Raw genomic sequence first — 25,939 nt, 5'->3', positions numbered from 1 at the left:
AATGTGAAATGCAGTAAACATTTGCTGCAGGTGAATCTTCCTGGTGCATTCGATTTAGATTACAGTGATTGATGGCACATTCACTACTTTATAAATATGCCCTTAAGTGTCAAATAAAATTAACACACCTGGCAAATATGAAATTGTGTACAAATCCACTTGGCTGAATGTACCCATCATTTCCAAAGCATTAATGGTCATTTAAAGGTGATTTAAAGCGGACTTGAACTCAAAATTGAAAAGACCGCTCATCCTTCCCACCCTTACCCCTATCCCATTTGAGCAAGAGGCTACAGGACTGGTACCGCACCACATGATCTCGCACATGCGCAGCAGGGAACCAGCCATGATTCATCAGGAAGTCAAAGGTGACACCCAGATCCAAGTTGATGGCACCAGGGACCCTCAGCGGTGAGAAGAATCGGCTATGGGAAAACAGCGTTGGACTCATTGGGCTGGTAAGTACCATATTTTTAAAACCCAGCTGCTACAGGATTTGAAGCTGCTTTAATTTCTTAATCATATCCCATCCTAAACAATTTTTGACACGTACATAGTAAAATCAGCATTTTTTGCTAGAAAGTTACTTAGAACCCTCAAATATTATATATTTTCTGAAAACAAAAGAACCTGGAACAATTCATGTCACACGATATTTGCACAGCCATTTATGAAATGCAAAAATTCACAAAAACATACTTAAAAATGTTTTTTAGCGCACACAAACACAATATAATACCTATCTTTTTGGTAAAATATAAAAAGGTGATGTTGCATCAAGTAAATAGTTACTGAACATGTCAATATTTGAAACTGTGCATGCCTGTGAAATGGCAACAAATTACCATAAGTGACACTTTAAAACCCTTTAAAGAGTAACCTGTTTAGCTTAAACATAAGCTCTTGCACTAGAATTATTGTTCTCACTCTGACGTTTGTGGTGATACCTCACATAAGTGGTGCAATTACTGTTTAGATATGCATGTGAGCTAGGTGCATGTCTGCATTCACATTAAGCAGAGGGAGATGGGAGTGCTGTCAGAAACCATGAATCAGACCGAGATAGAAGTGCAGTAAAAATCATACTAGTTTAATAATAATAGTAAAAATTAAACAGAGCATGTAGTCAAAATATAGCCAGAGTTCGGTAACCGGAATGGATAGTCAGACAAGCCAGGACGTCGGGGAGCCAAGAATCAGCATACTTCAGGACAAACCAGGAAATCAGGAAACCTGAGAATCAGCGTAGTGGAACAGCAAGCAGGATCAGGAACCAGAAGGGACATCAGCCAAGAAGTGTTTCACAGGTACACAGGATAGAGTCTCTGATATGTTGACCAGGCGAATGCAGAGAGGATCTGGACTGAACAGCTTAAGTAGCCAGCAGGACTGACGAGCAGGATATCATCATCAGGTGAGTCACTGTGGAAAGATTAGAGCTGGCAATTAACTGACAGCTGAGCGGCCTGCTCTGAGAAGGAAGGGCTGAGCCCAGCCCTGACAAGTGTTTACATTTTTTTCATTTATTTTGTTTACTTTTTTTTTGTTTACACTCTTATTTCTTTTTTTTACACTTTTTTTTTTTTATTTATTTTTACACAAAGGGGTGGCAGTGGTTATACAAGGATCAGCTGCAGCCATGATAAATAACCACTTGCTTCTTTACTTCTTAAGGCCATATATAAGAATGGCAAGAGGTTCAAAAATAGGTGAAGTTCCTCTTTAATGCATTGTGAACATGTATAAATCTGCCTGCATTATATTTCATGTTTCATGTGCATGTACAATACATTTGGCTTTGTGTCATTTTGTATTATCTCATCGCATTCCAGAAGGGTGTATTATGCACATCTTATGAGTACATGGATTCTTATGATGATCTGGACAATATGAAGGTGGAGGAACTGAACAATCCCATCAACACTGATGACCTTCCATTTACTATAGACTGGAAGTCTGAGCTTCCACACAACATTGAAGTGCCCAAGGTTGAACTCCATACTCTAATTCTTGACTTTGGAGCAGTTTCATTCATTGACGTGTCCGGCATGAAAAATCTTAAAACAGTAAGAAGTTTCAACATATCTATATGGCATGAACCAAGTTTTTTTATATTGTTTCCCTTCTATCCTACTCATAAGATAAAAACTTCCCAATACTATGGTATCAAGCAATTCATCAAAAGCAGTGCTCCTGTCAATATTTAATGTGACTAGCTAACAAATGTCTCTCAGCATAAGTGAACAAAAATAAACAATAGGGGTAGCAAGTGGCAATGAGAAAGAGTCCAAAGTAGACACAGATGGTGATCTTAATTTTCTGTAAAACGTGCACCTTTCACCAAATTCCTCAAGACAGGGTGTCACACTCCCCTCTGGGGTTTAAACTCACCGAACCATTGAAATATATCAGCCTCAACGGATATCCAGATGCTACCTCCGCATGGTGTCCTCAAATCAGAGCCTCAAACGAAATCCACAGGTACCGTAAACATGAGAAGAAAAACTCCACATAGTCTAGTTACGTTTAAACTTTTATTGAGACTCCTCCGATCAGTGATTTTAATAATGCTTAAAGTGAATCAATAAAAGTGTAATATTCCTTTAAATTTTGTACCTGGAGGGTGTCTATAGTATGCCTGTAAAGTGGTGCATGTTTCCCGTGTTTACAACAGTCCGAGAGCAAAATGACATTTCTAAAAGGAAAAAAAAAAGTCATTTAAAAGTACTAGCGGTAACGCCGGCAGCTATAACGAATTATCGGGTCTCTGCAATAATCATAAAAGTCATTGAAAAAAAACGGCTTGGGGTTCCCCCACAGTGCATTACCAGGCCCTATGGGTCTGGTATGAATATTAAGGGGAACCCTGAACCAAAATTTTTAAATAAATGCATGGGGGTTCCCCCAAATTCAATACCAGGCCCTTCAGGTCTGGTATGGATATAGAGGGGAACCACGCACCAAAATAAAAAAAATGGCGTGGGGGTCCCCCTCAAAATCCATACCAGACCCTTATCCGAGCACGCAACCTGGCAGGCTGCAGGAAAAGAGGGGGGGATGAGAGAGCGCCCCCCCTCCTGAACTGTACCAGGCCCATGCCCTCAACACGGGGAGGATGTCCCAATGTTGATGGGGACAAGGGCCTCATCCCCACAACCCTTGCCCGGTGGTTGTGGGGGTCTGCGGGCGGGGGCTTATCAGAATCTGGAAATGGTAATGGGGTACAAATGTACCCCCCTACCCCCCTACTATTTCACAAAAAAAGTGTCAAAAATGTTAAAAAAGACAAGAGACAGTTTTTGACAACTCCTTTATTATATTATTATATGTCTTTCCCCGGTTCTTCTTCCATCTTCTTCTGGTCTTCATTCGTTTTTCTTCCTCCGTCTTTTTCTTCCCTCGCTTCTTCCTCTTCTTCCTCCAATCCTCTGCTTCTTCCTTCGGTCTCCTCTTCCACATCTTCCTCCGGCTTCTTCTTCCCCGCTTCGTCCGCATCCATGAGAGGTTCCTGCTGTGTGACTAGAAGAAGATGGAAGAAGAAGCGGGGAAAGAAGAAGACATTAATAAAGGGATTGTCAAAAAACGTCTCTTGTCTTTTTTAACATTTTTGACACTTTTTTTGTGAAATGGTAGGTGGGGGTCCCCTTGGTTCTGATAAGCCCCCTGCCCGCATACCCCCACAACCACCGGGCAAGGGTTGTGGGGATGAGGCCTCTACGTTTCGATTCCCGTCTTCAGGAGTACGTATCGAAACGTACGTCGAGGCGTGCTTGGTTACGCAATCTCTATCCCTCTAACTGGTGTCTGTGGTTGCTGGCAGCTATTGGTGAAGCGCACGCCAGCTACCACTCGCACAGCGGAGTCCACAGATTTTACGAGCGGCTCAGCCTCAGTGCCGGGCGAGGGCACTCTTAAATGTAAGCAGCCATTTGGCTTTGTGTGTTTTTAATCGTTTTTAAATAAATGGGATTACACTATTTTGGTCCATTTTGTATCCTTCCTTATATTCCTTGACATCACACTGGGGGAGGGGAACAGGTCACCTACAAGGCTTATCCATACCATGGCAGCAAGCCAAATCTTGCAAAGGCTATTATTGACCTTTTTTAATTAAAAAGGTCAACATCTTCTGGTAAGCGGACATCCACTTTCTGAGCACTTTGGGTGTTTACTACAGCTGGTGGAGGTTGTGCAACTACACAGAGGAAGATCCACTTTTTTTGATTCATATGTCTTGTAGTAGTGGAAGATTCATTTATATTTATATTGATTTGTTTATTATTTTCCAATTGCATGTGGACTATTTTTATTCATACAATTTTTTCTATATTATTTTTTTTTTTGGTTTTCACCTTTGTTGTCACTAAGAAAACATTTTACTCTATATGCAGGGATCATACGGTTGTCATCCTTTTGGCATATGCACTTGTGGTATATAGTCTATATACTCATATAGCATTTTTGCATGGTACACTGTTGTGTTTTTCCATACATTTGAATATAACAATTTAAGTGTCATTTAGTTCACCTTTTATATAGACCTATCGCCCCCCACAGTTTACTTTTTCACTTGCACTAGAATTTTCATCTAGTTTAGGGGGTTAGCAGCTTACACTTAAAGTGGGGTTCCACCCAAATTTTGAACAATATCTGTATGTATTCTCTTCCTTGCCTAGATGCTGACATGCCATTTAAAAAAAATTAAATCGCCGTAATTACCTTTTATTTTTCTATTCTTCTTTGCACTTCCTGGTTCTCCTCCCGTGGGAGTAGGCGTGTTTCTAGCCTCTCCCAGACTCCTGGGAGCTAGTCGCAGGCTTCCCAGGATGCCACTGAGCATGTGCGGGAACGAGCAGTGAATGCTGGGAGCACAGCATTCACCACATCCAGGAAATAAATGCTTGTGGGCTTCAAATGCCCACAATGAAGATGGAAACCGCCTGCAGTGAATAATATAAGTTATTCTTTCCGACAAAATCTGACACAGGCGGACATATTACACACAATATGTGAGTATGTAATGCTGAGAAGAAAAGTTTGTGAATGAACTCAAACAAAAAAAAACGATAGATAGGTGGACCCCCGCTTTAATTAGTCAATTTTACACTATTTTTGGCACAAGGTTTTTATACATTTTCAATTCATTATAGCTGCCGGCGCTACCGCTAGTACTTTTAAATTACTTTTTTTAAATGACTTTTAAATGTAATTTTGCTCTCGGACTGTTGTAAACACGGGAAACATGCACCACTTTACAGGCATACTATAGAACCCCCCCCAGGTACGAAATTTAAAGGAATATTTCACTTTTATTGTTTCACTTTAAGCATTATTAAAATCACTGCTCCTGAAAAAACTGGAACTTTTTTTTGCATTGATACATGTCCCCTGGGACAGCACCCAGGGCCCCAAACACTTTTTATGACAATAGCTTGCATATTAATCTTTAAAATTAGCACTTTTGATTTCTCCCATAGACTTTTTGACTTATAGACACCCCAAATTGTTCGCTACTCGGCGAACGGGCGAACAGCCAATGTTCGAGTCGAACTCATGTTCGACCTGAACAGACAGCCCTTCCCTACTTGATACAGTAGTATTGGGAAGTTTTTATCTTATGAGAGGAATTGTTTTTCTGTTTAAGCGGCTGCTGATATACACATGATATGTGAAATAAGTGTTGTAATATTTTACACTGTGCCTGCGCTTGAAACTTAAACACCATAGCGCTGAGATAAGGAAAAGTAGGTATCGGCGGTGCTAGAGTTTTTTCCTTTTTTTGAATATCTCTTCTTTCCTAATTGCATTTTCTCTTGCTGCTGTTGTATTACCTGAATTATTGAAACCCAGATAGTGAAATTCATGCCCTCATAAATATTTACTCTCTTACAGAGGTAGCTTATATGAGGTACAAATTCATAAAGTCACTCACAAAACACTGGTGCTCTTCAGTGGTTTTCTTGCCTTAGGGCTAAGTGAAAAAAACAAGCCTTGCCTTGGGTCTCGCTCTTTTCAAGGATGAAATATTTGTTTTGTTTAGGGTAGAGGAATAAGCTGGAATTCCTCACATGCTCTGGCTTCTTTTATAAGTATTGTTGCTTTTTCCTTTGCTCCAAGGCAAGAAGAGTATCTAACCCACTTAACCCAGAGTTCAGCTTTATTTCATCTAGTAAGTTATAGGTTTTTGTCCATTTAGTGTGGATCTAGAAAAAAAAAAGGTAGGGAAGTCTTTTTCGGTGTCCCCAATACAGGGGATTCACCCTCTCTATTTGCCCTAGTTGGAAATGCCAACATTCTGAGTTTCCCTGGAACGGCAATGAATAGGAAATATTTCAAATGGGAAACTTGCTGTAGCGACAACTGTCAAAGAAAGGATTACCACTTAAAGTTTAAGTAAAATAAGAAATATGTTATACTTACCCGCTCTGGGCAATGGTCTAGAAAAAACTAGTATAGAAGTCTATTGCTGTGTTGTGGATACACCTGTGCTGCAAACCGCAGCACATCAGTCTGACGCCAGGAAATAAGATTTGGTGCATTGTTTTCTGTCTAGTTTTAGCTGCATATTCGTTATATCTTGTTTTATGTCTGATCATACATTTCATAGGAGTCTCTAAAAACAGGTAAGTATTGTCAATCATACTTTCTTTATTTGCATTAACATCCAAATTTTCAGGATAAGCTTTCGGGGGGGGGGGGGGGACCCCTTCTTCAAGATCCAAGCAGTAATAATAATTTGTGTATAACGGACAGTACTTGTTTTTGTAACAAGTGCACTAATACAGCTATAAGCAGATTCGAGCAGAAATACTGTACAGTATATTCTGCCATGATATGGACTTTAATGGCACCCACATTACACAGTAATTTTAATAAAATAAAGAATCTTTATTTACTCTCAACAGTAAAAAACACCACTGCGTATACAGATCTTAAAAACATACAGTTTTTAAGGCCAGTAAGATAACTATACCCCAATTGGACCACAAAAAAAGGAACTCTATATCATGCAATAAGTTCTATGGTAAGTAAATGATGGTAAGTAGGTCCTTATTCAATGGTCAACATGTTTCACTCACTGCGTAGCTTCTTCAGGACCATAATTAATGGGGTATAATATTCTAATAAATTAATAGACATACATTACTAATTATATACATATATCACATTCCACTTACAGAATACAAGAATGATATCGACCCCTTCAACCTTGGCAAACAGATACTAGAAGTGTGAAAAAACATTGTCGTGCTCTTGAGTGCCTGTGGCTAAAGACTAAGTCTCAGAAAGATTTCAACCAATATAAATCTGCCCTCCAAAAATACAATTCCAGCCTCCTCACTGCCAAGCAGACCTATTTTATCACTCTCATTAGCAACTTATCTTCCCATCCCCGTCAACTCTTCTCTACCTTCAACTCTCTACTTTGCCATTTATACAATTCGCGAGGAGATCTCTACTGTTCAAATACACTCCACACTTTACACTTCATGCCCACAGGTACAATCATTACTTCCCTCTTTCAACCCCACCACTATAGACGAGATTACTAAACTACTTGCTAATGTCCAGCTTGCCACCTGCCCTCTGGATCCTGTTCCCTCGCAAATGCTACGTTCACCCTCTGGCTCTATTCTACACTCTCTAACCCACATCTTCAATCTCTCCCTCTCTTCTGGCATCTTCCCCAACTCCCTAAAACATGCACTTGTCAGCTCCATACTTAAAAAGCCAGAAAAAATAGGGTATGGCTGGAAAAACCTCAAGGGAACACGGCACCTTATCCCAATAAGTAGAAAAATGGTAGATAGAGGTAAAGGGGGAGTATAACGGTGCCAATAGGTAGAGATTAACACTGAGTATTAAAATTGACATTATACTTTATTTACATATATCAACAAATAACAAGAAGTTCACATGCATACAAAAATATAAACAATGCGGTACATGAAAATACAATTTAGGAAAAAGGGGAAATAAGACGAAATAGGCCTTAGGTGTTGAAAGGCCAATAATACAGGTAATCAATTCCTACATGTTTCGCCAAAGCATTGGCTTCCTCAGGGAAATGATATAAGCCTGTGCCAAATTTGGAAAGTTCTAGGTAGAGAAACAGAAAAAATCCATAAGATAAATAGTACAAATTATACATTATATACATATTGGGTAAATTTAATGCTAATGAATGCATGACATAGTAATGTACCCCAAATGGTAAACCCAATCCGCCAATCCAAGTACATACCTCCCAGCTCCCAAGGGGGGTCCAAAGCAGGGGAAGACACCCCAAATAGTGGTCACGGAAACTGTACCGCATTTATGGCTGTAGGGGGTAGACAAAGACCTAGCAATCAGAAGTATGGATATTAGTACAATGTTTAATCACAGGACAATGTTGGGATAGACATTATCCCAGACGGGGGGGGGCTAACATAGCATCAATAACTTACATTTATAGGATAAAATCAGTATGACCGCAGAGGCGCCTGATAGATGTATGACAAAAAGATTAGATTGAAAAATCGACGAAAACGTTCCAATATATATTGCTATAAAGAGAGGGAAGGGAGAGAGGACAGGGGATAATTAGATGCAGGGCATAAATAGCTGAATATCAATGGAAATGAGCATGATTAAAGCATGTATAACCAGAGTGGAAACATTGGGTTTACCTAGATGATTTAAGGAAAGACAAAAAGACTTTAAGACCGCCAAATACCCCCAGGGGGTTGTGGGAATCACCAAAGATTGAATGAGAGTGGTGACACTCGGCAGCAGGTTGAAAAGCCTGTGTTCAACAAAAGTGTGAGGTCAAGGATAAGCGTCATGTCAGAGCAGTGAATGGCTGGTGGAAAGGGAGACCAAGCAAAAAGTGTGAACGAACATACCTGGAGCATGAACTGAAACAAAAACAGGCGCCTCTGATGTCCAGTAGGGAAGTGTGTGGACGGGCTGGCTTATATATGCCCCCCACACCTGAACCGATCAGTGAGCGGACGAAAGAGGCTCTTACGCATGTGCCCGCAAAGGCACCCATGAAGCCTACAAGGCCCATAGTGCAATGCGGGAAAAACACAGAATCACGTGTCGGAGTGTCACCGAGGCTCGGGAGGGTTCGATGGAAAGGCTGTCAATCAACACATAGGTCGAAAAGACAGCGAACCAGAACCAGGGCACCAGATGGTAGAGGGCGGGTGAAAGGTGGAAAATGCACAGCCGGGACGAGAGCAGGGGGCGGGCTAGCACTGAGTGATGTGCTGCCCTTGGGTGTCCATACAGCCAACAGCAGCGCAGGATAGGTGACCCAGATTGGGGGATCCGTATCCCACCCGGCAACCCAGGGGGAGAGGGGGACATGACAGGGAAACACGGGAGGGCCCCATGAGGGGAAGGAATAGCGGTGGTGCATGGTAGGACACAGAAATCCCCCCAACCCACACCCACTTCCCCCAACCCACTTAAAAAGCCCTCACTGGACCCATCCAATCTTAACAACCTACACCCCATCTCCTTGCTGCCCTTTTTTATCCAAACTCCTTGAACATCTGGTCTACAACTGACTGAGTGGCCGCCTTGCTAATAATAGCTACCTTGATCCCCTTTAGTCTGGATTTCGTCCTCAACACTCCACAGAAACTGCTCTCCTAACAAACAATCTACTAACGGCCAAAACCAATGAACACTATTCTGTACTCCTACTCCTGGACTTCTCTACTGCCTTTGATACGGCTGACCACGTCCTCCTCCTCAAAAAACTCCACCCCTTTGGTCTCCATGACTGTACTCTTCGCTGGTTCTCTTCCTACTTATCCAACCGCACCTTTAGCTTTCTTATAACTCTACTTCCTCCTCTCCTCTTCCTTTCTCTGTTGGGGTCCCCCAAGATTCTGTTCTTGGACCTCTCCTATTTTCAATCTACACCTCCTCCCTGGGTCAGCTGATAGCCTCCCATGGCTTCCAATACCACCTCTACCCTGACGACTCCCAAATCTATTTCTCTACCCCTCAGCTCACTCCCTCCATCTCCTCACGTATCACTAATTTACTAACAGACATATCAGTCTGGATGTCAGACCACTTCCTCAAACTCAATCTATCCAAAACCGAAATTATAATTCTTCCTCCCCCATGTGCCCCTTCCCCTGATCTCTCTGTCAAAATTGATGGCTCAACTATAAGCCCATCCTCACATGCCAAGGTTCTAGGTGTAGTCGTGGACTCTGAACTCTCCTTTAAGCCCCAAGTCAATTCACTGTCCAAATCTTGCCGCCTCAACCTCTGCAACATCTCCAAAATACACCCCTTTCTATCTGATGACACAACAAAGCTCTTAATTCACTCCCTGGTCATCACTCGCCTCAACTCCTGCAAATCCCTTCTCATTGGCTTACCTCTACATAGTCTATCACCCCTTCAATCCATTATGAATGCTGCTGCCAGACTCATCCACCTTACCAATCGCTCTGTGTCTGTTAATCCTCTCTGTCAATCCTACCAATTCAAAATACTAACAAATACTTACAAAGCCATCCACAATTTAGGCCACAGCTACATCACTAGCCTAGTCTCTAAATACCAACCTATTCCTTCTCTTCGTTCCTCTCAAGACCTCCTGCTCTCTAGCTTCCTCGTCACCTCCTCCCATGCTTGCCTCCAGGACTATTCCAAAGCCTCTCCAATCCTATGTCTGATTATTTTCTACTATATCAGCTTTTAGACAATCCCTGAAAACCCTTCTCTTCAGAGAAGCCTATCCTACCCACACCTAACAACTTAATTTTAATTTTCTCTGTCAGCTCATCCCCCACAGTTATTACCTTTTGTTCCACTTGACCCTTCCTTCTAGATTGTAAGCTCTAACTAGCAGGGCCCTCTGATCTCTCTGTATTGATTTCTATTGTAAGTGTACTGTCTGCCCCCATGTTGTAAAGCTCTGCACCAGGGGCGTAACTAGAAATCACAGGGCCCCATAGCAAAATTTTTTATGCCCCCCCCCCCCCCCCTGCAAACAGTCCCCCCCCACAAAAAAATGAACTAATGCCATTGAACAACAGATTACCACACTCATGTGGCACAGTACTCAGGCAACAGCTTATATCAATTTCAAACAACAAAACAAAAACACTGCCAATAAAATCTACAGGTTACATTCAGTACAATTTAGTGTAAGTAAAGTCAAAAAAGTTTTTTCCAAGTTTTGCATAGATTAGGGAAGGATAAGGACTTCAGTTAGGTTTGTACATCAATCCAGGCTCCATTCAAATAATTTCCCCGCACTTCCTGTCTGTAAAAATTTTTTCAGCAGGGCAGAAAGTGATGTTAAATCTCTCTAAAGAAGCCTCAGAATTCTGCACCCTTGAACCTGGCATTGCTCCCCCTCTCTTTGTGCCGAAATTATCCTAATGAAAAAATATAGCAAACATTTTCTTCACAAAAATAGCAAACCAGATGACAGTCTCCCCCTCCCTTCCTACCTCCTGTCCAGACTCCAGAGCCTCCTCATGTGCTGAAAACGATGTCCCTTCATAGGCGCGCTCGAGCGTTCTGCCTCGCCTACTCTGCTCCCGCCCACTCTGCTCTCTGCTCCTGCTGTATGCGGCTGCGTGTGTCGGGACACGGCTGAACCGGGAGGCTTAACAGTAAACTTACATTCCTCACCGGGCCGGGCCAGAGGTGGCTCCAGGCTTTGTGAGGCCTTAGGCAAAACCTAGACTTGAGGCCCTACTCACGCCCATAATGGGAAAAATAATTCAAGCGATAAAAAAAAATAACTGTATAAATTAAATATATTAAGAGCTTTAAAGTGCTGAGGTTAGTGCTCTCTATCTCAGTGCTGGGGTCAGTGCTCTCTATCTCAGTGCTCTCTATCTCAGTGCTGGTGTCAGTGTTCCCTTATCTCAGTGCAGGGGTCAGTGCTCTCTAACTCAGTGCTGGTGTCAGTGTCCTCTATCTCGGTGCTGGTGTCAGTGTCCTCTATCTCGGTGCTGGTGTCGGTGCTTTTTATCTCAGTGCTGGTGTCAGTGTTCTCTATCTTGGTGCTGGTGTCAGTGAGGGAGGTAGCAACGGAGAAGCCAATCAGCAGGTAGTGCCAGCGCTGGATGCGGAGCATCCGACCCACCATGGCAGAGGATCAGCCCTGGACTGGGACCTCCCAACCCCCCCAGTGGAGCCCTGCATAGGCAGGGGTAAGGGCAGGGTGGAGGGAGGGGTCAGGGGCTGCCAATCACAGGTGGACACACTGGGACACTTGCACAGGACTGAGCTGTCCTTACTGTTAGTGACACATGATCAGGAGGAATGGAGTGGGGGGGATGGGGGCAGGGGTGGATATAAAGACCAGTCTCTGGCTGTGGCTGAGGGATGCTGCAGGAACATGGATGGGGGGTGGCTCTCTCTCATAAAAGACAAAAAAAAATGTTGGTGGTCGCTGGCTGCAGAAAAGGTTGTGGCATGGTGGTAGCTTTGCCTCTCCCTGCAGCTGGAGCCCCTGATTCCCCCCCACTGATTGACAGCCCAAGAGAGGGGCAGCCCAGAGGCCTCTTCTCTCCTACTTTCCCTTCCGTTGGATCAGCTCCATACAGTGCTCGTGAGGCCTCCCCCGTGGTACCTTCCTCTTCCTCTCTTCGTCAGCCAGATGCCACCTCCAGGGTGTGCGGGGACCGCTCCACTGAGCACTCCAGTGATGGGGGGATGACGCCTGGGGGGGCACGATCTGTGTCCCTGGAGCAGAAGGAATTGTGCTCAGACTGCTGGAATCTCCTCCCCTTCTCCTCCCTAAGACAACACAGTGCTGGCCCCACCTCCTCCCCAAGACAGCCATGCTCCGACCCCTCTCTCCACTGCGTGGCCGTGGAGCTCACAGGCAACCCGCTGCTGGCCGGAGCTTAACGCCGCGCCCACAGTGACATTTTTCAGTAGAGGCGGCTCTTCAATTAGCCTAATTAGAGAGCCGTCTCTGCCGGGCCCCACTCGGCTGCGGGCCCCATAGCGCCTGCGTGGGTCGCTATGGCGGTAGTTCCGCCACTGCTCTGCGCAAACTGTTGGCATTATATAAATCCTGTATAATAATAATATAGCTCTCACATACAACATGGCGGCATGTCCACATGCGGTTTAAGCCTGGTGGGTGGACATAGGGGCTAAAAAGTCCTTATTCTGTGTTAAGAATTCTCCCAGTGTGTAATATATAGTATATACCAGCCCTTATAAAAGTAATTGAAGATATAATTACCATAAACCTACATTTCATATGGGCCAACTAAAGATGGAACATATTATAGACAACCCAAGACATATACTTACAATAGCACAGTAGTAGTAGTTTTTTTTGTTTTTTTTTTTTAAATAACAAACATGTCATACTTCCCTCCTCTCTGCAGTTGGTTCTGCACAGAGTGGCACCGATCCTCCTCTTCTGGGGTCCCTCAGTGGCGCTCGTGGCTCCTCCGCTTCTCGAGTGCCTTGTTGGAGAAGCGCTCCCCTTCGGGACACCCGTGTGGGCTCGCTCCTGTGTCCTGCTGTTGCATCTATTGACACAGACAGCAGGACTCGGCCCCGTCCCCGGTGCCCGCGTCTAGGGATGAGCCGAACACCCCCGGTTCGGTTCGCACCAGAACCTGCGAACGGACCGAAAGTTTGCACGAACGTTAGAACCCCATTGACGTCTATGGGACTCGAACGTTCGAAATCAAAAGTGCTCATTTTAAAGGCTAATTTGCATGGTATTGTCCTAAAAAGGGTTTGGGGACCCGGGTCCTACCCCAGGGGACATGTATCAATGCAAAAAAAACTTTTAAAAACGGCCGTTTTTTCGGGAGCAGTGATTTTAATGATGCTTAAAGTAAAAAAAAAAAGTGAAATATTCCTTTAAATATCGTACCTGGGGGGTGTCTATAGTATGCCTGTAAAGTGGCGCGTGTTTCCCGTGTTTAGAACAGTCCCTGCACCGAAAAAATCTCATTTAAAACTGCTTGCGGGTTTAATGTAATGTCGGGTCCTGGCAATATGGATGAAAATCAGTGAGACAAACGGTACCCCCCAGTCCATTACCAGGCCCTTTGGGTCTTGTATGGATATTAAGGGGAACCCCGCACCCAAATTAAAATAAGGAAAGGTGTGGGGCCACCAGGCCCTATATACTCTGAACAGCAGTATACAGGCGGTGCAAACAAGACAGGGACTGTAGGTTTGTTGTTAAGTAGAATCTGTTTGTCATTTTGAACGGGTACATTTTTAACGTGTTTAGCTCCAGCCAAAATATCTTTTTTAAGCTTTTTGGAAAACATAGGGAAGGGTTATCACCCCTTTGACATTTGTTTTGCTGTCTTTCCTCCTCTTTAGAAGATTTCACCTCACTTTTTGTCCCAATGACAAATGTTTTTTGAGGATTGGGTTTTTTTGTGGAACAAGGATTGGAAAGCATCAGTGGAAAGGAGAAATGTTTTTCCCATATTAACTCTTACAGGAGAGAATTTCCCTTCCTAGGGGTAGATTTCATCCCACTTCCTGTTGTCTCCTTCCGTTTGCAAGTAGGAGTCGTTTGTAAGTTAGATGTTTGAAAGTAGGGGCCTGCCCTATATACTCAGAAGAAATTTGGGCCTTAGGTGTTGTTGTGGCCACAACAACGTAAGCCCTCACAGGGCCCTGCTGTGAAATATTAGATCAAGAATTGTAATTACATGCCCCTGTTGAACAGGGGCAGAAAAACTGGGCCTTTGGTGGTGGTGGTGGTGGTGCTGATGCCACAACACTGTAAGTCCTCACTCGCTCTTGGTGGGTGCAGAAATGGGCCCTGCTGTGAAATATTAGATCAAGAATTGTAATTACATGCCCTGTTGAACAGGGGCAGAAAAATTGGGCCTGTGGTGGTGGTGGTGGTGGTGCTGGTGCCACAACACTGCAACCCCTCACAGACACTTTAGTTGGAACTCAGGAACGAGCCCTGCTGCAAAGTATTGCATCAAAAATTGTAATTACACGCCCCTGTTAAACAGGGGCAGAAAAATTGGGCCTTAGGCACTGGTGCTGGTGCCACAACACTGCAACCCCTCACAGACACTCTAGTTGGAACGCAGGAACGAGCCCTGCTGCAAAGTATTGCATCAAAAATTGTAATTACACGCCCCTGTTAAACAGGGGCTGAAAAATTGGGCCTTAGGCACTGGTGCTGGTGCCGCAACACTGCAACCCCTCACAGACACTCTAGTTGGAACGCAGGAACGAGCCCTGCTGCAAAGTATTGCATCAAAAATTGTAATTACACGCCCCTGTTAAACAGGGGCTGAAAAATTGTGCCTTAGGCACTGGTGGTGGCACCCAAGACCAAAAATGTTCTTACAAGCTATCAGCGTGATGATTGAGGAGGAAGAGGATAATTACTCAGGGATAGTCACTCAGCATCAGCATAGGTAGTCTTTGAAGGGATCTGAGATTTCAAAAAAAATTATTCGGTTACATCAGCATCAGGTGCTTGGTAGCTGTTGGTGATCCAAGACTGATTCATTTTAATGAAGGTTAGTCGATCGACCGAGTCGTTGGACAGACGCACCCTGTGATCGGTTACCACGCCTCCAGCAGCACTGAATGTGCGTTCCGAAAGAACGCTGGATGCAGGACAGGCCAGTAGCTCAATTGCATACTGTGCAAGCTCTGGCCAGTGATCCATCCTCAAGACTAGGGATGAGCTTCGTGTTCGAGTCGAACCCATGTTCGATCGTTCGCCGAATTGCGAACGATATGGGCCGTTCACGTCAAATTCGTGTGGCGCGTCACGGCCCATAATTCACTGCGGCATCGCAGTGCATTGCTTGCTGATGATTGGCCAAGCATGCACTATGACCCGCATGCTTGGCCAATCACAGCGCCGCCTTAACAGAGAGCCATAATTGGCCAAAGCCAAGGAGGCTTTGGCCAATTATGGCTCAGGGGATTTAGTACACGCCCCACACTATATAAGGCCGCCTGCACGGCGGCCCTGTGCAGTGTGTTCCGGTGTGCTTAGAGAGAGAGAGAGAGACAGTGTCATTTCATTTGAGTTAGCTAGATCAGGCAGGACAGTCAGTCAGTCAGCTGCACTTAAAGTGTATTGTGTATATATATGCATCCCAGGTGTTCCATATATATATATATACACTGTATTCAGTTTAGCTAGATCCGTTCCTGTTATCTTCTAGACTATTTACATTTAGTGCAGTGCGTCCTGCTCACAGTGTTCAGCTAGATCCGTTCCTGTTATATTCCTACTGACAGGCAGGCTTGTCTTGTTACAGTATTTTGAAGAAAATTACTGGTGTTCTTTTGATCCTATTAGTACCACAGTCAGGCAGCTAGACTATTTACATTTAGTGCAGTGCGTCCTGCTCACAGTGTTCAGCTAGATCCGTTCCTGTTATCTTCTTACTGACAGGCAGGCTTGTCTTGTTACAGTATTTTAAAGAAAATTACTGGTGTTCTTTTGATCCTATTAGTACCACAGTCAGGCAGCTAGACTATTTACAGTTAGTGCAGTGCGTCCTGCCCACAGTGTTCTGCTAAACCTACAAGTAAGTGGGGTGTGTCCTGCTCACAGTGTTCAGCTAAACCTACAAGCTAGTGGGGTGCGTCCTGCTCACAGTGTTCAGCTAGATCCGTTTCTGTTATCTTCTTACTGACAGGCAGGCTTGTCTTGTTACAGTAAATACAGCTACCTGAAGAAAATTGCTGGTGTTCTTTTGATCCTATTAGTACCACAGTCAGGCAGCTAGACTATTTACAGTTAGTGCAGTGCGTCCTGCTCACAGTGTTCTGCTAAACCTACAAGTTAGTGGGGTGTGTCCTGCTCACAGTGTTCAGCTAAACCTACAAGTTAGTGGGGTGCGTCCACCTCACAGTGTTCAGCTAAACCTACAAGCTAGTGGGGTGCGTCCTGCTCACAGTGTTCAGCTAGATCCGTTCCTGTTATCTTCTTACTGACAGGCAGGCTTGTCTTGTTACAGTATTTTAAAGAAAATTGCTGGTGTTCTTTTGATCCTATTAGTACCACAGTCAGGCAGCTAGACTATTTACAGTTAGTGCAGTGCGTCCTGCTCACAGTGTTCTGCTAAACCTACAAGTTAGTGGGGTGCGTCCTGCTCACAGTGTTCAGCTAAACCTACAAGTTAGTGGGGTGCGTCCACCTCACAGTGTTCAGCTAAACCTACAAGCTAGTGGGGTGCGTCCTGCTCACAGTGTTCAGCTAGATCCGTTTCTGTTATCTTCTTACTGACAGGCAGGCTTGTCTTGTTACAGTATTTTAAAGAAAATTACTGATGTTCTTTTGATCCTATTAGTACCACAGTCAGGCAGCTAGACTATTTACAGTTAGTGCAGTGCGTCCTGCTCACAGTGTTCTGCTAAACCTACAAGTTAGTGGGGTGTGTCCACCTCACAGTGTTCAGCTAAAGCTACCTGTAGAAGGTTGGTGGTGTTCTCATACTACAGGCAGACAGTTGATTTTGCTAGCTGCAGTATCAGTACATATATATATATATATATATATATATATATATATATCCCAGCTTAGTGCAGCTACAGGCCATTAGTATGTCTGGAAGGCCAAGAAGGAGAGGCAGACAGTCACAAGCCAATAAGAGAGGGCAAGCAGGCTCTGTGTCTAGTGCTGGTCGTGGAGACGGTGCATCCTCATCAGCACGTGGCCATGGGACACGCTTGGCCTTTTTTTCGGCAGCTGGCCATGTTGAGCAGCAACATGCGGAAGACTTGGTCGAGTGGATGACCAAGCCGTCCTCATCCTCCTCATCCTCTCTCACCCATGCCCAGGGTACTTTGTCTGGCAAAGCAGCGGCCTCTTCCCTCGGCTCAATGTCATCAGTGACTCCTTCCCTAGCCCCACCATGTCCTCCTGAGGAGTCCCTCGAACTGTTTGACCACAGTGTTGGGTACATGCTCCAGGAGGATGCCCAGCGTTTGGAAGGCTCTGATGATGATACTGAGCTCGATGAAGGCAGTAACACGAGCACGGACAGAGGGGGTGCCCAAGAAGGACAGCAATCTGGCAGTCATGCTCCCCCTGCTGCAGCATACTGCCAGGTTTGCTCCAGTGATGAGGAGGGAGGGGATGATGAGGTCACTGACTCAACGTGGGTGCCTGATAGGAGAGAGGAGGAGGAGGAGGAGGAGGAGGCGGCACATCACCAACGAGGCAGGATGCCCTCCAGGGGCCAGCCTAAGGGCAGCACATTGACTGCATCACACCCCAAAGCTCCACATGTGCAGAGCGCTGCAGTCTCTGCGCGTTATTCAAAAAGTTCTTTGGTGTGGGCCTTTTTTGAGACGAGTGCATCAGATCGCACCGCTGCTATTTGCAACATATGTCTCAAGCGTATCTCGCGTGGCCAAAACATCTCCCGCTTGGGTACCACATGCTTGACCAGACATATGTTGACCTGCCATGCAGTTCGTTGGCAAGCCTATCTAAAAGACCCACACCAAAGAACAAAGAGGACCTCTGCTTGCTCCTCATCAGCTGAGATTTCCAACCCCACTAGACCTTCAGTCCTCTCTGAGACCTGCACTGAGAGGAATGAAGGTGTAGAATTAGGTGTGTCACAGCCACGTACTTGTTGGCAATCTGATTTTGGTACACCGACGTCAGATTGTACCAGACAAATTTCCCTGCCCCAGCTGCTGCACCGCCGAAAGAAGTTTGCTCCCAGCCATCCACATGCCCAACGGTTGAATGCTAGCTTGGCAAAATTGCTAGCACTTCAACTGCTGCCTTTTCAGTTGGTAGACTCTGCCCCCTTCCGTGAGTTTGTGGAATGTGCAGTTCCTCAGTGGCAGGTACCCAAACGCCACTTTTTCTCACGGAAGGCGATTCCGGCTCTCTACCAGCATGTGGAAGGCAATGTCCATGCCTCGCTGGACAGGGCGGTCAGCGGTAAGGTGCATATTACCGCTGACTCATGGTCCAGCAGGCATGGACAGGGACGTTACCTAAGTTTCACGGCGCATTGGGTGACTCTGCTGGCAGCTGGGAAGGATGCAGGACAAGGTGCAGTAGTGTTGGAGGTTGTTCCGCCACCACGCCTCCAAAATGCTAATGATTGTGACACACCTCTCTCCTCCACCCCCTCCTCTTCTTCTTCCTCCATGGCCTCTTCCTCGGAACCAGCGGTGCTCCGTAGTCGTTCAAGGGGCTACGCAAGTACGCAGGCCAAAAGATGCCATGCGGTGCTTGAGCTGGTGTGCTTGGGGGACAGGAGCCACACTGGGGCAGAGGTTCTGTCAGCTCTGCAGGGGCAGGTTCAGAGGTGGTTGACGCCACGCCAACTTAAGGCAGGAATGGTGGTTTGCGACAATGGCACCAACCTCCTCTCTGCCCTCCGACAGGGACAAATGACCCATGTGCCCTGTTTGGCTCACGTCCTTAACTTGGTGGTGCAGCGGTTCTTGGGCAGGTACCCGGGCTTACAGGATGTCCTGAGGCAGGCCAGGAAAGTCTGTGTGCATTTCCGCCGGTCATATAATGCCAGTGCTCGGCTGACGGACCTCCAAAAGGAGTTTAACCTGCCCAAGAACCGCCTAATCTGTGACATGCCCACCAGGTGGAACTCAACGTTGGCCATGCTGCAGCGGCTGCACATGCAGCAGAGGGCCATCAATGAGTACCTGTGCGACTATGGCACCAGGACAGGGTCAGGGGAGCTTGGTTTTTTTTCCCCACGCCAGTGGGCCATGATCAGGGATGCATGCACTGTCCTGTCACCATTTGAGGAGGCCACGAGGATGGTGAGCAGTGACAGTGCATGCATCAGTGACACTGTCCCCCTTGTCCACCTGTTGGAGCACACGCTGCATGGAATAATGGACAGGGCACTTGAGGCAGAACAGAGGCAGGAAGAGGAGGACTTCCTTAGCTCTCAAGGCCCCCTTTATCCAGACAGTGTTCCTGCGTGCCCGCCGATCACACAGGAAGAGGACGAGGAGGAAGAGGAGGAGGAGGAAGATTGTGTCAGTATGGAGGTGGAGCCTGGCACTCAGCATCAGCAGCAGTCTTTAAGGGATCAGTCCCAAGAAACACATGGACTTGTACGTGGCTGGGAGGAGGTGGCTGCGGACCATGTCGTCCTTAGTGACCCAGAGGACTCCGGACCGAATGCCTCAGCAAACCTACGCTGCATGGCCTCCCTGATCCTGCAAAGCCTGCGTAAGGATCCTCGTATTCGTGGTATCAAGGAGAAGGACCAATACTGGCTGGCAACCCTCCTTGATCCACGTTACAAGGGTAAGGTTGCGGACCTTATCTTGCCATCGCAGAGGGAGCAGAGGATGAAACATCTTCGGGAGGCCTTGCAGAAAGGTCTGTGCAACGCGTTCCCAGAGACTGGGAGGTTACAAACTCCTGTTTCTGGACAACGTGTTGCTGAGGCTTCGGTCAGTCAAAGAAGGAGCGGTGGAGAAGGTGGCCATCTGACCGATGCGTTCAGACAATTTTTTGGTCCGCAGCCCCAAGGTATGATCGGTTCCAGCAACCATCGCCAGCGTCTGTTTTACATGGTGCAGGAATACCTAGGGGCAAGATCAGACTTGGACACCTTTCCCACCGAAAATCCTCTGGGTTACTGGGTCTTGAGGATGGATCACTGGCCAGAGCTTGCACAGTATGCAATTGAGCTACTGGCCTGTCCTGCATCCAGCGTTCTTTCGGAACGCACATTCAGTGCTGCTGGAGGCGTGGTAACCGATCACAGGGTGCGTCTGTCCACTGACTCGGTCGATCGACTGACCTTCATAAAAATGAATGAGTCTTGGATCACCACCAGCTACCAAGCACCTGATGCTGATGTAACCGAATAATATTTTTTGAAATCTCAGATCCCTTAAAAGACTGCCTATGCTGATACTGAGTGACTATCCCTGAGTAATTATCCTCTTCCTCCTCACTCATCACGCTGATAGCTTGTAAGAACATTTTTGGTTCTGGGTGCCACCACCAGTGCCTAAGGCACAATTTTTCAACCCCTGTTTAACAGGGGCGTGTAATTACGATTTTTGATGTAATACTTTGCAGCAGGGCTCGTTCCTGCATTCCAACTAGAGTGTCTGTGAGGGGTTGCAGTGTTGTGGCACCAGCACCAGTGCCTAAGGCCCAATTTTTCAGCCCTTGTTTAACAGGGGCGTGTAATTACAATTTTTGATGCAATACTTTGCAGCAGGGCTCGTTCCTGCATTCCAACTAGAGTGTCTGTGAGGGGTTGCAGTGTTGTGGCACCAGCACCAGTGCCTAAGGCCTAATTTTTCAGCTCCTGTTCAACAGGGGCATGTAATTACAATTCTTGATCTAATATTTCACAGCAGAGCCCTGTGAGGGCTTACAGTGTTGTGGCCACAGCAACACCTAAGGCCCAAATTTCTGCTGAGTATATAGGGCAGGACCCTACTTTCAAACAACTAACTTACAAATGACTCCTACTTGCAAACGGAAGGAGACAACAGGAAGTGAGAATAAATCTACCCCTAGGAAGGGAAATTCTCTCCTGTAAGAGTTAATATGGGAAAAACATTTCTCCTTTCCACTGATGCTTTCCAATCCATTGGGACAAAAAGTGAGGTGAAATCTTCTGAAGAGGAGGAAAGACAGCAAAACAAATGTCACAGGGGTGATAACCCTTCCCTATGTTTTCCAAAAAGCTTAAAAAAGATTTTTTGGCTGGAGCTAAACACGTTAAAAATGTACCCGTTCAAAATTACAAAGAGATTCTACTTAACAACAAACCTACAGCCTGTATACTGCTGTTCAGAGTATATAGGGCCTGGTGGCCCCACACCTTTCCTTATTTTAATTTGGGTGCGGGGTTCCCCTTAATATCCATACAAGACCCAAAGGGCCTGGTAATGGACTGGGGGGTACCCATGCCGTTTGTCTCACTGATTTTCATCCATATTGCCAGGACCCGACATTACATTAAACCCGCAAGCAGTTTTAAATTAGATTTTTTCCTTTAAAAATGACATTTGGTGCAGGGACTGTTCTAAACACGGGAAACACGCGTCACTTTACAGGCATACTATAGACACCCCTCAGGTACGATATTTAAAGGAATATTTCACTTTTTTTTTTTTTACTTTAAGCATCATTAAAATCACTGCTCCCGAAAAAACGGCCGTTTTTAAAAGTTTTTTTTGCATTGATACATGTCCCCTGGGGTAGGACCCGGGTCCCCAAACCCTTTTTAGGACAATACCATGCAAATTAGCCTTTAAAATGAGCACTTTTGATTTCGAACGTTCGAGTCCCATAGACGTCAATGGGGTTCTAACGTTTGTGCGAACTTTCGGTCCGTTCGCAGGTTCTGGTGCAAACCGAACCGGGGGGTGTTCGGCTCATCCCTACCCACTAATAATGTTGTTAGAAAATGATACTCCACTCATAATGGTCCTGAAAAAGCTATGCAGTTAGGGTTGCCACCTCATCCCTTTGAACCCGAACACATATTAATTACACAGGTTCTGTGGCTGATTAAGGTGGTAATTAAACTCACTTAGTGCCTTACCTGCATTCAATTAGCCACAGAACCTGTGTAATTAATATGTGTTCGGGTTAAAAGGGATGAGGTGGCAACCCTATACGCAGTGAGGGTAACACATTGACCATTGTATGAGGACCTACTTACCAACATTTACTTACCACAGAACCTATTGCATGATATAGACGTCCTTTGTTGTGGACAGGTTAATTGGGGTATATTTATCTTCCTGGCCTTAAAGGCTGTTGGTTTTTAAGATTTGTATACATAGTGGCGTTTTTTACTATTGAGTCTAAATGAAGACTGTTTATTTTATTAAAATGATTGTTTATGTCTCATGTGTGTGCCATTAAAAACCATATCATGGCAGAATATATCTGCTTTTACCATTTAATTTAGGATGTGGCCCGGTGGAGGTCTGTGTTACCTAATATAGCTATAATCACCTCAAATATGAGTCTCGTAGTTACATTTTGATGAAAACAAAAGATGAATTAATCTGTTCAGAAATCACAACACATCTTTTGAATATGACCCAGATGCTAGTAATTGGAAGCATGCCTTTGTGATGAGTGATGTAAATAAATCCAGATTCAAGCAGTCTGATAAAGATCAGTAATGGTAAAGATTGATATATTAATCTAGATATGTATTTATTTAGTAAATTAATTTCAGATGATGGATATAAGATAATATTTATCTTTTAATAAACATTTTTCTGTCATTTTCCAGATTCTGAAAGACTATTTGACAATTGAAGTGGATGTATACCTTGCTAATATTGATAGTAAGTTTGTAGTTCATTATACTGCTTTTGCCTCTTCACTTTGCAATATATACAGTAATGCATTAAACACATTCAATTTTAGCCAAACCAAGAGCACTGAATTGGAAGTGTTCCTTTGAATGTGCAGCAAAGTCATAAGTGACATTGCAATTCACATGGATCAACAGCATTCATACTGGCCGAGGAATAGGCTAGGGAGGCAGATGTTTAACCACTTCAATACAGGGAACTTTTACCCCCTTCCTGCCCAGGCCAATTTTTCAGCTTGCAGCGCTGTCAATGACTATTGTGCAGTCATGCAACACTGTACCCAAATGACATTTTTATCATTTTTTTCGCACAAATAGAGCTTTCTTTTGGTGGTGTTTAATCATCGCTGTTTTTTTTTAATTTTTTGCTAAAAAAAAATGTAAAAAGACTGAAAAATTTGAAAACAAAACAAAACTTTTTTTTAGTTTCTGTCAGAACATTTGTAAATAAGTAATTTTTCTCCTTCACTGATGGGCGCCGATGAGGCTGCACTGATGGGCACTGATAGACTGCATTGATGGGGTGGCACTGGTGGGCATTGATGAGACAGCACTGAAGGTTACTGATGAGGAGGCAGTAATATGCAGCACTGATAGGCCGCATTGATAGGTGGCACTGAGGAGCACTAATAGGTGGCACTGATGGGCACTGATAGATGGCACTGATAGGCACTGATAGGTGGCACTGATGAGAAATGATAGGTGACACGGATGGGTAGCACTGATGGGCAGTACTGATGGATGGCACTGATGAGCAGGCACTAATGGGAACTGAAAGGCAGCACTGACTGCAATTAGAGCCCTTGCACACTAGGGCGGTTTGCAGGCGCTATTGCGCTAATAATAGCGCCTGCAAACCGCCCCGAAAGTGCCGCTGCTTTCATTCCAGTGTGAAAGCCCCGAGGGCTTGCACACTGGAGCGATGCGCTGGCAGGACGGTAAAAAAAGTCCTGCCAGCAGCATCTTCGGAGCGGTGAAGGAGCGTTGTGTATACCGCTCCCTTACCGCTCCTGCCCATTGAAATCAATAGGACGGCGCGGCTATACCGCCGGCAAAGCGCCTCTGCAGAGGCGCTTTGCGGTGGTATTTAACCCTTTCTCGGCCGCTAGCGGGGGGTAAAACCGCCCCGCTAGCGGCCGCATACCGACGGTAAAACGCCGCTAATAATAGCGGCGTTTTACCGCCGACGCCGCCCCGCGCCCCAGTGTGCAAGGGCTCTTAGAGATGGGCACAGATTGACATCACTGACGGGCACAAATTGTCATCACTGATGGGCACAGATTGCCCTGATTTTCTGTACAGGTGTCCCCTGTGAGGAGATGTTGCTGATCGGCTCACTTCTTCTCACACCTTGTCAGTTTGAGCGGGTAGAGCCGATAAACGGTATTTCCTTCTTTAGATATGATCAGCTGTGATTGGACACAGCTGATCACATAGGTAAAGAACCGCATCATCGGCTTTTTACTGAAATCAGGGTTGCGCTGTGTCCCCCAGGGTGGTGAGACTGGGGCTATGTCATATAATGTCCCCCCAGAACTAGATGGGATCCCGCCCGTCGTCATTTGTCTATACGGTGGGGTGTTAAAGGGGTTATGTGGTCACAGCATAAACCTTATTTTTTTAACATCAACATTCTAATTACAATACAAACAGTCAATATTTTTGAAAACCCAATATAAGATTACTTGAAAAATCTCCTTTAATGTTGTGAGCTCTGCCTGTCTGCTCGCCATCTCTTTCCATAACTTCCTGTATTCCCTGCATGCATTGCAGCATCTCCTCCACTGTTTACTTTTAATTTCTAAGGACTGCATATCCCATGGTACCTTGCTGCCTGCAAGCAATGATCCCTGTACAGACTCTGTCCCTGAAACTCTGTAGTTAAAAGGCAGGCTCTGGGAAATCTGTGACAGGGCAGTGCCCATAGGCGTGCGCACAGGGTGTGCCGGATGTGCCTGGGCACAACCCTAATCACCTCATGTACAGTACATTAGCATTATCCAGTGTAAATGCCCCCATTATAATAAACACTAGGCTCAAATTTAGGAACCCATTACACCTGTATTTAGGGTGTAACGTAATATGCTCCCAATCAACTGTCTCCTACCATCAGAGTCTCCTCCCTGTAACAGCAAGTGGTGTTCATGTGTGTTTTGAGCTTTAGGGTGCACACCCTAATGCAATAGGCTGCGCACACCTATGGCAGTGCCTACTCACATGACATAGTGACTATATGTCAGAAGAAAGTAAATGTGATTAATCTTCACAAAGTAACTTTATAAACTTCAAAACCACTCAGACTAATAGGAATAGGCTAGAATTATATACAATTTAATGTGAACTATAGGAGACACATCACATGTCTCTAGATTTCTATCACTTATGCAGTAGTAAGAGTGATGTCATCACATACTGAAACCTGCATTGCAACGGTAGCTAGATATAAGTGAGTCTGAACAAAGAAACCCTTTACATCTGCTCAGTAGTATGATTACATATAATTTAGTGACCAGTTGACAGCTGTGTTCATTATGCTGTGACGTCTACTCACTCCTAGTTAAACAGGGCATGCTATTTCTTATCTGTCTGATGTTTACCTTTACAAGGTAAAGACATGA

The 25,939-nt window shown here is 45.1% G+C and overlaps 1 protein-coding gene across 1 annotated transcript in view; it reads left to right on the top strand.

Moving 5' to 3' along the window:
* The window catches only part of LOC141131883 (chloride anion exchanger-like), a 134,153-nt gene that overhangs the window by 73,594 nt on the left and 34,620 nt on the right, over nt 1-25,939 (top strand). Inside the window, exons 16-17 of the mRNA XM_073619673.1 lie at nt 1,833-2,066; nt 23,238-23,292. Coding sequence (XP_073475774.1) covers nt 1,833-2,066; nt 23,238-23,292 — 289 coding nt within the window. The remainder of the gene's footprint in view (nt 1-1,832; nt 2,067-23,237; nt 23,293-25,939) is intronic.

Source organism: Aquarana catesbeiana, linkage group LG03 (genome assembly GCF_042186555.1).
Source record: "Aquarana catesbeiana isolate 2022-GZ linkage group LG03, ASM4218655v1, whole genome shotgun sequence".
NCBI lineage: Eukaryota > Metazoa > Chordata > Amphibia > Anura > Ranidae > Aquarana > Aquarana catesbeiana.
The sequence above is the reverse complement of the archived record's forward strand: the minus strand, read 5'-3'. Positions and strand labels throughout refer to the sequence as shown.